The 15,840-nt window shown below is 44.3% G+C and overlaps 1 protein-coding gene across 8 annotated transcripts in view; it reads right to left on the minus strand.

Moving 5' to 3' along the window:
- Nucleotides 1–15,840, minus strand: part of LOC108373575 (putative dual specificity tyrosine-phosphorylation-regulated kinase 3 homolog) — a 165,150-nt gene that overhangs the window by 76,780 nt on the left and 72,530 nt on the right. For all 8 annotated transcript variants that reach the window (XM_017629491.1, XM_017629526.1, XM_017629505.1 and 5 more), the window contains one exon: nt 14,151–14,793. In XM_017629491.1, the coding sequence (XP_017484980.1) occupies nt 14,151–14,793 (643 nt within the window). The remainder of the gene's footprint in view (nt 1–14,150; nt 14,794–15,840) is intronic.

Below are 15,840 nucleotides of genomic sequence, written 5' to 3' on the forward strand. Positions count from 1 at the left end.
TGAACATCCCTTCATTTTCGTGTATTTAATTTTCGAACATCTGGAAGCACCTTTCTATTCACCATTACAGCCATTTTGATTTGTTTGCTTGTTTACTTAGTTGAACAAAAGTAGTGAAATTATTAAACGCGTTTTATATTGTTAAAAAATATACATTTACAGGCCTATTCTGCGTTGGCAACAAAAATTTTGTTACCGGTTAGTAAAGTTACTGTCAATTTTTAAACCCTTTTCGTATTCTCCACACTCTTGTAACCGGTAAATTTTGTTACCATCCCATGAGCAGGTAACAAAGTATTGCCCCGTGAAATATGCAACACCAGAATTTACACAAAACTCCATAGCTGAATTGCTGAATAAATTAAAACGTTACCAAGGTAAATAGAATTGCGGTTGCAAGAAGTGGTGACAATTGTTGGTAACAAAATTAGCTTGTTACAAAATGTTCGGTTACAAGCACTCATATCTATGAAAATATAAGTGATAGCTGCACTTAGGGTTCGAACGATACTATCGATATTGAGTAAGCATCGATACTGAGGGTATAAAAATGAGTACTTTAATACTCGATACCTTATTTGGGGATTTTACTCGATACTTTGCAAAGTACTCGCAGTATCGAATGCTTTTTAAAAAACACACTTTTTAAATTTTTTCTTCCTTTGGCAACACAATTTTCTTTGCTTATATGGATTACTATCATTCAATTTTGCCCATCGCTTAAAAGAAACTGAAGTTTCGTGTAGTCTCTTGCATAACATAAACCAAAAAATTTAAAAGGCTACAGAAATGCATACCCACAAAGTTTACAAAAGTTCTTAAAAAAATTTGAAATTCGTGAAAGTATATATATATATATATATATGTATGTATGTATGTACATTTAACATTAAAATTACTTCTAACGTGAAAGTAAGTTCTGCAATGAAATAAAAATCAAATGTTTTAAATGTCTATTGTTTTAATTTCAGGAAATAACTAGATATACGATTGAAGAATAAAATAATTTTAGTACCCCAAAAAACGTATTTTAATGAGTCCGATATGGATATGGGTATGGATACTTTTTCCTGATACTTTTAGAGTATCGATACCATGAGCTCGATGCCAGAATGAGTACTCAGTATAGATACCAAAGTCTGAAATTTCGAACCCTAGCGGCACTTTTTATATGAAAATTGGCTAGTGGAAGTGCAAACAATTTAAAGAACAAATTAATTAAATGCTAGTATTAACAAAGTGAAAATAGTGAGAATTTATGTAACGATATCTGTTTCTTAGCATCCTCGTAAAGTTTCATGAAAAAATTCGCTATAGTTTTGCTAAAATACACACTTTTCGATGTACACTAAAGTCAACCCTTGCTACAAATAATTTTTCACCCTACGCAAAACAGAAAAGCGCCTCTCGTTAGAGCATGATGACCCTGGAATTGTAACAAGTAATCTAATGGAGCGTACATATACAGAAACAAGTCGCACAAACAATTCGTTTTCCGCAAAAATTGCACATCTTTCACAGATTCTGAATTTTGCTCTGTGCGCCATATCTTTATCGCTATTGAGTTTGCATTGATATTTTCTTCAAATCCACTGTCTCACCAAGAATGAACTTTTCTTAAGTTTTATAAAACGTTGCCGATTTAGTATCAAATCTACTTGTCAGGGAGCAAACAACTTGGTCAAAAATTTCATAATACATCTTCCGAAAATATTCTTCTGGTGTGGTAAATACAGGATTTTCAATTGGACTTATTTTTTTCTACAAAATTTTCAGGTGGGTAATTACCCACTTTTAAAAATTTCAGCTGGGTAGTACTACCCACCATACCCACATCTTCCGCCGCCCCTGACCATGCACATATTTTACGATAGACAATATCAGTGTTGCCATATTGTTACCAGAGTAATTATAATACTGTGTTTACACACTTCATATTAATCTACTACAGCTTAGCCAATCTGACAAAGTGTGATCGGCCTCGATCACATAGATTACCGCACACAGTTATTCTTATCTCTAGTATATGCAAATTGTTTACCAATGGTTAAGTATCGCTTTCTTTCGTTTTCCATTTTTTAATGTTTCGGGATTCGATTACACCATCGTACGGGATTTGAGTTATCTGCCCATTTTCTATGTCCTTAACTACGTAGTGATCGTTGGGGAGTTTCTTGTGGATAACGTATGGGCCGTTAAATTTTGGCAAAAGGCTCTACGGTATTGCCTACGTTCTTAATAACGACAAAGTCCCCTATTTCAAACTCCTCTGTCCTGCCGCTCCTCTGTTCACTACGCAGTAAGTTGTACTCCTGAGCCTTCCTAACACGCTCTCCTGCGGTGTTTCGTATTGACTCTAGGTCCCTTCCTAGCTGGGGCTAGAATATGCTCGTCTAGTTATTATGTTAGTCTATCTAAGGTTTCACCTCTTTGATTTACACCATAAAGGGCTCGGCTTGGGGTTATTCCTATTGAACTATTAACAGAATTATTAAATGCGAACTAAATTTTCAGCAGTTGTTTTACCCAGGCGCTATGGGCTACAGGTTCACTCAGTTTTGTTAACGTGCCTACTAGGCTTCGATTCACTCTTTCTACCTGACCATTAGCTTGAGGCGAATGCACTGCTACTTTTATATGGGTTATGTTTCTGTCGCCAAAGTATTCTTTGAATTATTTGGACGTAAAAGAACTGTCGGCTGTAGTATTCAAAATATTTGTTTAGGGCTGCTGTTACTTCTTTGGTACTAGTGGTAGTACTGGCTATAATTTAATGTATTTAGTGAACGCATATATTATTACTAAAATGTGCTTCCTTCTTGATTGCAGTGACGGAAGTGGTCCTAAGTGGTTTGTTTTAAGTTTCTGATAGCACTTGTCGACACCTTGATGCCCCAACTGCTCGTGTGTTGACCTTATAAGTTCTCTTTCTAGCTCCTTAGGGACAAATAGCAATAACTGATTGCCATGTTTTCTGAAAACTACCCCATTTTCCATCGCGAAGTTAGTAAGTAAGTAAGTTTCTCCTTCTCCAGTTGGTTTTTCAATTCTGTTATTTCTTTGTCCCTATTTTGCATAAATTGTAATTGGAAATCTATGTCTTCGCTATCAACTACAGCTACTATCCCGTCAGAATTTGCTCTTCTTAACGCATCTACGTGCGGCATTTTCGTACCTGCCCGGTGGGATATTGTGTAGTTGAAGCTTTCAAGCTCTAGCGCCCATTTTGCAATTTGACTGTTAACTAGATTTTTATTAAGGGTTTGTGCTAGTGAGTTACAATCCGTTACTATTTTGAAATTTAAGCCCTCCAGATACACTCTAGACCTCGGTAACGCGTAGATAACTGCTAGTGTTTCCAATTCGAAACTGTGATAGCGGCTTTCGGCCTCTGACGTTCTTTTTTGAGAAATATGCTACTGGGTGGAAACTATTGTCTTTTTTGTTTCTGGACCAATATTGCTCCGAGGTCGGCAAAAATCCTCTTAGCTAAATCCTCCCCGCGGGTGCCGACTGGGCAATGGGCGTCGCTGCTGTCACCGCGATGGCTTAGCACCTAGGCTAGTACCTAGAGCGGGTCTTGGCGGTGGGAGCAGGCGGCGTCTAGCGAAGGCAGGAATACGTATCCATCCTTCTCTTCCTAGTGCTTTGCTCTGCATATGAAACTGGGGGAGGGGGGTGTATGCCTACTTCTGCCATTGCTAACGAGGTACCTGGCGGTAGGTATAAAACGCTAGGGGTAGAGGTTCCCTGACATAAAAACTCATCATGGAGGCCAGAAAGGAAGAAGAGCGGGCTGGGATATCAGCCCAAACGTCGGTGGGAGAAGTGGCTACTACCACCGGCGGGCACAGCGAGTCTACTTGCTGTGTCGCCAGCGGCCACACCTCCGCTGTGAAGGGAGCGGTTCACAGCGGTTGTAGTGTTACCGCCAAAGCGACGCTACAGCGCAGGGGTGCCACAGTCCACGAAGACTCGGACCTCGAAAGCGGTGAGAGCGTTTGCACGCAAGAAGAGGAGGCCTTGCTACGCTCTCCGGGGGATGCCAAAGGTGCTTGTTCGGCATCAAAGAAAAGGCCTAGGGCAAAACCCAGTAAGGAGGGGTTGAAGGCAAAAGCAATATACAAGGCGGCGGTCAAAGTCCACGAGAGACTTAGCTGCAAGTCCAACCGGACGAAGGAAGAGGAGGAAAGGTTGGCTTGGGCTAAGGAGAAAATGGAGGAAGGCCGGGCGTACTACGCGGCAAGGCCACGATTCACTGCCACGGATCCGGGATTCGCAAACCGGATAGAGGAAGGAATCGCGGCTAAAAGGCAGCGGTCAGCTGAAAGCGAGACAGCAAGGCCAGCCAAAAAATCGAGGCGCAGAGACGACGCTGCAAAGCCAAACGTCAGGCTCGATCTAGAGAGACCGACTACATCGAGAGCGGCGGCAATGGCCAGTGAGATAGCCAGAAGACACCTTATCGTGGCACTCATAGACCGGAGCAATCCGCTGGGACAAATCTCTCAGGAGCGCTGGGGAGCAGTAGAGCATAAGCTGCTGGATGCGCTTGTCGCAAAAATGGATGGGGACCCCACCACGACCATGCCAACTTTCGATGGTGCGGGGTGGCTAAATGGGGTGAAAATAATAAAATGCAACGACGATCCCTCTCTACTATGGGTAAAGGAAGCTTTTACGCCGCTTCAAGGCCTGTGGGAGGGCGCCGTCTTGGAGGTTGTGGACCGCAGCTGCATACCATCCATACCGAAAGCGAAGGTGCTCATACCCCGCACGGTAAAACCGGAGAATGCGCTGCGGCTTCTGCAGAGACAGAACCCAGACGTGCCGACGGGAGATTGGAGGGTGTTAAAGGTCACCAACTCCTGTAAGGAGGATGGCAGCCAAAATTACATCCTCCAAATCAACAAGCCGGCCGAAGACATACTATACGCTAGGTTCGGGAAGATGGCGTAGGGCATAGGTAGCGTATACCTTCGCCTGAAGAAGCGAAGCCTGGCCGATAACAATGCTAACACGCTGGAGGAGCGAGAGGTCGAGAAGGATCTGGGAGAGATCCTGGAGGCCACCTTGAAGCTCCAGGAGACCGAGAAGGGCGATCCGGAGATTCTACCCGACCCCGAAAAGAATCCTGATCCTTGCAGTGAAGGTTCTTCAAATAAATCTGCATAAAAGCAAGGTCGCCTCTGCCGAGCTCCTCCTCAATTTAGAGAGGATCGGCTACGATGCGGCGTTAGTCCAGGAGCCATGGATAGCGTCGGGAAACGTGGTAGCTGGACTAAAGTCGCAAACTTACTATACGCACATCCCGAGTGCAACAAACAGGGTAAGAACAGCTATACTGGTAAAGAAAAGTATACACTCTTATATTGATCTTAATTTCTCTTCAGATGATCTGACGGTGGTAGCTGTGAAGGATGGCAAGGATGACACAATACTCCTTGCATCTTGTTACATGCCTCACGACGAGGAGGCGCCACCAAACGAGCTCCGGAGGTTGGTGGGAGAGGCCGAGAAGGCGAAACGCCCACTCATCATAGGCGCGGATGCCAATGCGCACAACACAGTATGGGGGAGTGGAGATACCAACGAAAGGGGTGAGTCTTTACTAAACTTTATATTAATAAGTAATTTAGATATAGCTAACCGGGGTGAGGAACCAACTTATATTGGCCCTACCTCGAAGAACGTCCTTGACATAACACTCCACACTAGTGGGGGAATCGGAGTACAGAATTGGGAGGTGCTTAGTACACCCTCGTTCTCTGACCATAGGTATGTAGGATTTCAGGTAAAATTCTCAGCCCGTACAAAAAGCGAAACCTTCAGAAATCACAGGAATACAAACTGGGAATTGTATGAAAGGGTAGTGAGGAAGAATTTAACCAAGTATAGGGTAAGTGACTCCCACTCTGAATTGGAGGAACTGGTAGTCTCACTTACCAACACTCTAAATAAAGCTTATTGCATCGCATGCCCTCCGCTACATGCCAAGCGAGGTTCAAAGCCACCTTGGTGGAACAGGGGGCTCGGAGCACTCAGGAAAAATGTTAGGGAACTCTTCAAACTGGCCAAGGTAGCCGATGACGAGTTCTGCTGGATGGAATACAAGGAAGTACTTAAGGATTACAAGAAAGAGATTCGTAAATGCAAGCGGGAGTCGTGGAAGAGCTTCTGCGGCGAATTAGAAAAAACAACCGAGGTAGCCAGGCTAAGGAAATTGCTATCCAAGAACCCGACTAATCCAAGGTTACTACGTAAAAAATGTGGAGAGTGGACTGGAAGCAGTGAGGACTCACTGGAAGACCTAGTCAACACACACTTTCCGGGGTGTACAGACAGCATAGATCTGCAACTTCTAGGAGATAGCGTGGAAAATGTCCCCCCGGACATCATAACGGAAGAAAAAATACGGTGGGCAATCGATGGCTTCGGGCCGTTTAAGTCCCCAGGCACAGACGGTATCTTTCCAGCCATGATGCAAAAAATTTCCGCAGTGCTGACACCATACTTGAAAACAATATACGAGGGATGTTTAAGACTAAACTATGTGCCTGTCCTTTGGAGAGAGGCGAGGGTCGTATTCATACCGAAGGCGGGCAAGGGAAATCCCCTCTATTCGAAAGAATACAGACCAATTAGTCTAACTTCATTCCTTCTAAAGACGCTCGAAAAGATTCTGGACGCCTACATTAGGGATAAGCTGCCGTCGGCCAGCATATCAAAGGCGCAGCATGCCTACACGAAGGGTAGATCCACTGAGACTCCACTTCACTCACTAACCGCGGTAATAGAAAAAGCTCTGGAGCATAAAGAATATGCCCTAGGGGTCTTTCTGGACATAAGTGGGGCATTTAATAATGTCTCCTATGAGGCAATAATGGAAAGCCTAGAAGCAGCCCAGGTAGAGTCTGCCATCCTACTATGGATAAAAAGCCTGCTGAGCTGCAGGAAAATTAAGGCGGAGTGGAACGAAGCCAGGTTGCTCAGACTAGCGCATAGAGGAACTCCTCAGGGTGGTGTTCTGTCACCACTCCTGTGGCTACTCGTAGCGAATGAGCTTCTGGGAAAATTCGAAGGGAAAGCACCCAGACTAATTGCCTATGCGGACGACATAGCTATAGTTGTTACGGGGAAATTCCTAGACACGATCAGTAACGTAATGGAAAGCGCTCTAAGGGTCGTACATCGATGGGCGACAACAGTCAACTTAGAGGTAAATGCTGACAAAACGGATGCGGTACTGTTCACAAGAAGGTACAAAATCCCCGCGTGGAAACCCCCGAGGCTCAACGGGGCGGAGCTATCAATCAAGGATCACACCAAGTACCTGGCAGTAATTTTGGACAGCAAACTGATGTGGAAGCTAAATGTGGAGGAAAGGGTGAAAAAGGCCAGTGGTGCCCTTTACGCATGTAAAAAGATGCTGGGTACCACATGGGGCCTATCCCCTGGCCTCATGCATTGGTGTTACACAGCGGTAGTTAAGCCCATATTGCTCTACGGTGCTCTGGTATGGTGGACCGCTGCAAACAAAATTTCGTATAGAAAACCATTGGAGCGATTACAGCGGCTCGCTGCACTGTGCATAACAGGAGCGCTAAGGACCACTCCAACGGCGGCACTTGAAAGGCTACTTGGCCTACCACCAATCGACATCGCGGTGGAGAGCACTGCAGCGAAATCCGCCACGAGATTGATGGCCTTAGGTGAATTCTCCGCAAGAACCTTCGGGCACAGCTCGATATGCAGGGGGATGGAGGACAAAATAGACCACATACCCCCACGCTTCATCTGGGGAAGAAGGTTTAAAGCTACGGTTAAGGAGGGCGGATGGCGCATGAGCACGCGACCCGCCGGCGTAACGTATAACATCTACACGGATGGATCAAAAATGGCTGATGGAGTGGGCGCCGGAGTCTATTGCGCCGAGCTAGACCTCAGGCAACCCTTCAAGCTTCCAGAGTACTGCAGTATTTTCCAGGCGGAAGTCTTCGCTGTAGGGAAAGCTGCTGAGATAGCTAGCAACGCAGGAAATTATATAAAAACTATCAATATATATGTCGATAGCCAGGCGGCGATTAAGGCCATAATCTCACATCGTATTGCGTCAGAAAATGTCCTTAGAAGCAGGGAAGCAGTAGACAGGGCGGCCGAGAGTAAACGGCTGCATATATACTGGGTTCCAGGCCACAAGGGCATTTTAGGCAACGAAATAGCTGATGAGATTGCCAAAAGTGCCATCCGTCTTGCTAGCGAACCAGTACGGGAAATACAAAAGTCGCTAAAAACGATCTACAATGAAATTTCCGAAAGAGCTGGGTGCCGGATCAGGGGGAGATGGAACGCATTAGCGACATGCAAAACCACCAAGATCATGTGCAATAGCAGCAAAGGAAACACCCATTTCTTGCTTACACGGTCACGTAGGGATTGCAGGACAGTTGTCGGCCTAATGACGGGCCACAACCTACTGGCATCCCACGCAAGCAGAATGGGCATTAGTAACAGTGACGCATGCAGGAAGTGCAGGGAGGAAGGCATGAGTGAGACGTTAGAACACCTCCTCTGTTTCTGTCCGGCCTTAGCTAGAAATCGTCTTAGTTATCTCGGAGCTTCGCAGTTTAAAGGACTAGAGGAGGTTTCAAAACTGGATATTAAGGCACTCTTGAACTTCGCAAAAAGCGTTGACGTCCTATACGACGACTACTTTAGACCGCAGTAAAACGGACCTCCATCTGGCACTACAAAGGACCAACGGGTCTATGTAAGGCGCAACAGCCGGCCAGTGTAACCTAACCTAACCTAATATTGCTCCGAGGCCGTTGGAACTTGCATCGAAGTGCAGTTCGGTTTCATTTTTGGGATTATAAATTGCTATTACGGGTCCTGATTTTCATTTTTCCTTAAGGTTCTTAAAAGCGGAAACACATTTTTCACTAAATAAAAATTTGGAGTTTTTTTTCAGAAGCTCGTATAACGGACGGGCTATAGCGAGAAGGATTGGACAAACTTTCGAAAATACGAACATAATCCTACGAATGATTGTAACTCTCGTTGATTTATGGGCGTCGGAAAATTTGTAATTGCACTAATAGGACTGTCTGAAGGCCGAATTCCACAACCTGCTACTTTGTATCCTAAATATTCTACCTCACTATACGCAAATTTACATTTATTTAACTTTATACGGAGACTATAATCAGTTAAGTGTCTCAAAACTTTTTGAGCTAACTCATAATGCTCATCTATGGTGTTGTTTGCAATAATTCTGTGGTCATAAGCAATAATCGCCTCAGTCGAAAAACCTGAATTCGAGAAAAAACGCTTTAAAGATTTGGATTGTAATGTTAACCTTATGGGTAAACCAAAATATTTTCATCTATAACTTTTTAAATAGCCTAGGTAACGAGATAGGAGTTCCACATACACATGGAATAGTAGTTGCAGAAAACTATAGCATATATAACTCAATTCTTTCTTAAGTCGACTTAGGCGGTTATTGACCACAGACCACAGAATTATATCATCCCTATATACCATAATTTTGTTATTATCGACAAATTTTCTTAAAATTGTTATAATAGATCTCTGAAATATGGCGGGTCCATTTTTCAAACCAAACAGCATTCTTAAAAATTCATATTGGCCGTTTGGGATAAAAAAATATATATTTTATATATTCGCTGCCCATTTTTACATGATAAAAACCCGATTCGAGATCTATGACAGTGAAAATTGTATTGCCCTCTAAGTATTTTAAACAGTCCTCGATTAATGTTAGAGGATAGTTGTTACTTTGTTGTGAGTTACTGTGTCCAATTATTCCTTTTTTCTATTATATTGTTAACTTCGTTTTTCTCTCCGAATGAGAAACGCCTAGCCTCGCAAAACGTTAAATATTTTCAAAAAATCTCTCCCGAGCAAGAGTGGAAAAGGTAACCAGTGCCACGACCATTTTCCTAAAATTTTATGAAAAACGAATTTTGTGCTAATGAACCATGGTATATATCAAATTTAAGTAAATATCGATGAATTCCTTAGCCACCCAGCTCAAAAAATCTGAAAGTCCGCTACATACACACACATAAATTCAAGCCCGTATTTTTGCTTAAATAGCTTAACTTCGCAATGGAGTGCAATGGGGTATAGTCATTGCGCTGGGTGTGCAGTTACAGTTGCATGGCTATACTCAATCCCGACTCTTGCGTCCTCGTTCGCGCACTCTGGGCAAAGTGAGCAACCCATGTGCGAGATGCGGTAACCAATCCGAGTGGAGCCTTGGGTCACGGAAGAAAGAGAGGGAGCTTTGGTGGGGCCACTCTGACTTATTCGGTTTAAGGGCTCACTGAAGTCTGCAGCGTCTGTTCACCAGTAGGTGCGGCTGCATGCGGGTGTCTGCTTGGAGCAAGCGGCTAGCTATATAAACGTGTATTTCGTTGCGAAACCATCCCCGTCCCAGCAATGGGTTGTGCGCTGGGGTTGGGACCCGCCACGTAAATACGACTTCCAGTGAAGAAGCAAGGCAAAGCCTCGGATGAGAACCCCCCCTTATGATGACGACCACGGCAAACGTTTAAAGGACTACGATTTGAGGGCATGCACCTGGAATGTCCGGACCCTTAATGGGGAAGGTGCCTCTGCCCGGCTGGTTTCGTAAGGACAAAAGCTGACATCAACGCCGTCCAAGAAATGCGTTGGACGGGGCAAGGCACACAATGTCTGGGGCTTTGCGACGTCTACTACAGCTGCCATGTAAAGGAGCGCAAATTCGGAGTTGGATTTGTGGTGGGAGAGAGACTCCGTCGCCGAGTACTGTCGTTCACCCCGGTGGACGAGCGTCTAGCCACAATCCGCATCAAAGCGAGATTCTTCAACATCTCGCTCATCTGCGCCCATGCCCCGACGGAAGAGAAGGATGAGGCATCCAAGGATCTCTTCTATGAGCGCTTGGAGCGCACGTACGAGCGCTGCCCCCGTCATGATATCAAAATCGTGCTTGGCGACTTCAATGCCAGGGTGGGCAAAGAAGGGATCTTTGGAACCACCGTCGGAAAATTCAGCCTCCACGACGAAACGTCCGACAACGGATTGAGGCTGATCGACTTCGCCGGGGCCCGAAACATGGTAGTATGCAGTACTAGGTTCAAGCATAAAAAGATCCATCAAGCTACCTGGCTGTCTCCGGATCGAAAAACGAGAAACCAAATCGATCATGTTGTGATAGACGGAAGGCACGCTTCCAGTGTTTTAGACGTACGCACACTCCGAGGCCCAAACATCGACTCGGACCACTATCTTGTTGCAGCCAAGATACGCACCCGCCTATGTGCAGCAAAAAATGTGCGCCCAAATATGCAAGGAAAGCTTAACGTCGAAAAGCTGCAATCACAACAGACAGCCAGCGCTTTCGCTACTCGACTCTCACACCTGCTCTCAGAGAGCACTCTTCAACAAACCGACATATGCGAGCAGTGGAACCACATTTCCCGCTCATTAAGTACCGCCGGCGAAGAAGTAGTCGGATTTCAGCGAGCCCGAAAGAACAACTGGTACGATGAGGAGTGTCAGGAAGCTGCAGAGAAAAAAGATGCCGCCTACAGGGCCACGCTGCGATCGGGCGCAACGCGCGCTATGTGGGACCGCTATAGGGATCTGAAGAGGGAAGCGAGACGTATTTGCCGCAACAAGAAGAGAGAGGCAGAAATACGTGAGTGCGAAGAGCTTGAAATGCTGGCCGACAGGAGGAATGCCCGAAAATTTTACCAGAGAGTTAGGCGACTTACGGAAGGTTTAAAGACCGGGGCGCACTCCTGTAAGAACAATAATGGCGACCTAGTAACTGATGTCCAGAGCGTACTTAAATTATGGAGGGAACACTTTTCCGCCCTACTAAATGGTAGCAGCACGGAAAGTTGTGGAGAAGAAGAACCCGAGCCCGCAGTCGATGATGACGGAGTCGACGTTCCACCGCCTGACTATGACGAGGTACGTATAGCAATAACGCGGCTGAAAAACAACAAAGCCGCTGGAGCTGACAGCCTGCCAGCTGAGCTATTCAAGTACGGCGGCGAGGAGTTGATAAGGTGCATGCATCAACTCTTGTGCAGAATATGGTCAGATGAACGCATGCCCGACGACTGGAATTTAAGTGTGCTCTGCCCAATCCACAAGAAAGGTGACCCCGCCATTCGCGCCAACTACCGCGGGATCAGCCTTCTAAGCATAGGTTACAAGGTCTTATCGAGCGTATTGTGTGAAAGACTGAAGCCCACCGTCAATGAACTGATTGGGCCTTATCAGTGTGGCTTTAGACCTGGCAAATCCACCATAGACCAGGTATTCACAATACGCCAAATCTTGGAAAAGACCCGCGAGAAAAGGATCGACACTCACCACCTATTTGTCGACTTTAAAGCCGCTTTTGACAGCACTAAAAGGAGTTGCCTATACGCCGCTATGTCTGAATTTGGCATCCCCTCAAAACTCATACGGCTGTGTAAAATGACGTTGAGCAATACCACCAGCTCCGTCAGAATTGGAAAAGACCTCTCCGAGCCGTTCGCCACAAAACGGGGTTTCAGACAGGGCGACTCCCTTTCGTGTGACTTCTTTAATCTGATGTTGGAGAAGATAATAAGAGCTGCAGAACTGAACCGCTCAGGAACAATTTACTACAAGAGCGTGCAATTGCTGGCTTATGCCGATGACATCGACATCATCGGTAACAAAAACCGCGAAGTCTGTTCTGCCTTTTCCAAGTTGGATAGGGAAGCAAAGCGCATGGGTCTGGTGGTAAACGAGGACAAGACGAAGTATCTCCTGTCATCAAACAAACAGTCAGCACATTCGCGCCTTGGCACCCACGTCACTGTTGACAGTTACAATTTCGAGAAAGTAGAGAATTTCGTTTACTTGGGAACCAGCATTAACACCGATAATAATGTCAGCATTGAAATCCAACGTAGAATCACTCTTGCCAACAAGTGCTACTTTGGACTGAGTAGGCAATTCAGGAGTAAAGTCCTCTCTCGACGTACGAAAACCACGCTCTATAAGTCACTCATCATGCCCGTGCTGGTATATGGCGCAGAAGCATGGACAATGACAACATCCGATGAGGCGGCTCTTGGGGTGTTTGAGAGAAAGATTTTGCGGAAGATTTACGGTCCTTTACGCGTTGGCGACGGCGAGTACCGCAGACGATGGAACGATGAGCTGTATGAGCTTTACAACGACATGGACATAGTGCAGCGAATTAAAATACAGCGGCTCCGCTGGCTTGGCCATGTCGTTCGAATGGACACCGACGCTCCAGCTCTGAAAGTATTCAACTCGGAACCCGCTGGTGGTAGCAGAGGAAGAGGGAGGCCCCCACTGCGATGGAAAGATCAGGTGGAGAAGGACTTGGCTTCCTTTGGCGTTTCCAATTGGCGTCAGTTGGCACAGAGGAGAAACGACTGGCGTGCTTTGCTGAACTCGACCAAAATCGCTTAGGCGGTTACAGCGCCAAAAAAGAAGAAGAAGCTTAACTTCGACAATTCTTATGCAATTTCATTAAGTGAGGTATCAATTTATTTGAAAATAAATGTTCTTTAAGGTAAATACTACATATTTGGCAACTTTCATACAAATGTCTAGTTTAACAGCAAATTGTGATAAAATGCATTTTAAGTTGACTATGACAAAGTTAAAATGGTGATTATTTAAAAACACAATTTAAGTCGTTGAAACCGTTTTCTAACTTCTCTACGACTACGCTCCAATTGAGCCAAACTTATAATTATAACTCAACGGATAAATTTGTATTAAAAATCTAATTTTTAAACTCCTTTTAGAAAATGACGCAGACCAGTTTAATATGGTTAAATGTGTAGGATGGAAGGCATGTCAGAATCCGATCAAATATTGAAACAATTCGGGGGAAAAAAAACAATACGTTTACCATAAATACCATATTTTAACTGTACTCATAATCGTATTTACCTTTATCTACATATCGTGTATTTAAATTTTTTATTTGCACTTAAATTTCTGGGATAGTTCGTGAATCGTGCGCGTAGTCTATTTGTCAATCAATAAATTTATAAAAACTAAATCGATAAACGACACTAACAATAATGATTTTTAGGAGATTTACCACTTACTTTTTTGATTTTTCTCAATTATTGGTGTGCGATCGCCGGTAGCACTCTTACTATTACTGCCACCGTTGCTGCCCATGTTCTCTCTTTCGCTAGGACAATTTGCGCAGTTTGGTGGCCTCGGAAGGCGGCGCCGCAACCAAGGATGCTTAAGCGCTTCTGCAGGCGTCAATCGTTTTTCTGCATCCCATTCCAGACAACCTCTAATGAAATTTAAGAACAACGCATCTTTGCAACCATCTAAAGCTTTTGACAGACTTTTGGAGCATGGTGGTCCACGTGGCTTTCCTCTACGCGATTGGCCACCTATTAATACGACTGTACCATCGGTCATAGTGCGTACAGTGCAGTACCTTGGAAAACCCTTTGGATTAAAAAAAGCTTTGGCGCGTTTAGCATTGGTTAGCAAGTTTTTGTTAGGCATTCCTAGCACTTCTATTATGCATGCCAATTGATCACTTTCGTTTTCTCCAGGGAATAGAGCATGGCCAGAAAGCAATTCAGCTAAGATGCAACCCAATGACCACATATCGATCGCACGTCCGTATTTAGATCCAAGTATAACTTCAGGTGCGCGGTAGAAACGCGACTGGATATAGGTGTAGACACGTTGACTTTCATAGCACGATGAACCAAAGTCGATCACCTGAGTAGAGAAAGACGCATTTATGCAAACTCCACAGCATGGCGAAATTAAACGAAACCGCTTATAATTGGATATTTCGTGAAACATACGAAACAATTAACAACAATAATAGTAATAATAATAATAATAGATTGTCGCTTACAAATATGTTAGTGTTTGGCAAAGCTTCTTCTCCGATTTGTGGTGAGCGCCTTGATGTGGTCGCACAAAGGAGAGGGACCTACAGTTTCACGTCGACTACGAACGGCGATTGCATTTTTATGAGAAATGGCAGAAATACACTCGGAGGTTTGCCATTGCCTGCCGAGAGGCGATCGCTACTAGAAAAAACTTTATTTTTTTTTTTTTGTTGAACAGGGCTTGAACCCAAGCTCTGCGGAGTGGTAGCGCGCATCACTAACCACTAAATTCGAATAGATACGAACATTTTCAATTTGACATTGGGTTCAGCGATTGATTTTTCGCGAAAAACTGACTCCGATCGACCGAGGACTTGTCCTGATTATGGTTACAATCCCTCCAACTTGTTATTCAAGAAACTAGTTAATACAGTTATTTGATTATTACCGTACGTTTAATTATTTTCTCAATAACGTTTTCCGAAATAAAAGAGTAAAAAATGTTGAATAAAAAATTTGAACAGAAATTTATTTTAGATAACAAACTCAAAAAATTGTAAAGCGGATAGTTAAACATGTTGTTTATGATTTCATAAAGGGTTAAATGCACAGCGGGTCGACGGAAATTCTCGTAGCTAATACTTCTGGGCAGTGGCCAGCGCTGCTTACTCCGTTGCAGGTTAGATTAAGACCTGTATCTCGACTAATTGTACCGGTGCAAGCAGCAGATATTTAGCTAAGACCCTTGTGTGGGTTTGCATCCCTTCCCCAGAGTGACGATTTAGCTGAACAAAAATAAAACACTAATAAGATTGATTATGTGGTACGATTTAAGCAAGAGATCTACCTGTACATAATTTTCTGTTATTATTATTTATTTCATGTAAATATCAAAATGTAAATAGTGCATTGGAACGTAATCCCCTTA

This window comes from Rhagoletis zephyria, unplaced genomic scaffold (assembly GCF_001687245.7).
Source record: "Rhagoletis zephyria isolate East Lansing unplaced genomic scaffold, Rhagoletis_zephyria_1.1 Rzeph_scaffold_00082, whole genome shotgun sequence".
Taxonomy (NCBI): domain Eukaryota; kingdom Metazoa; phylum Arthropoda; class Insecta; order Diptera; family Tephritidae; genus Rhagoletis; species Rhagoletis zephyria.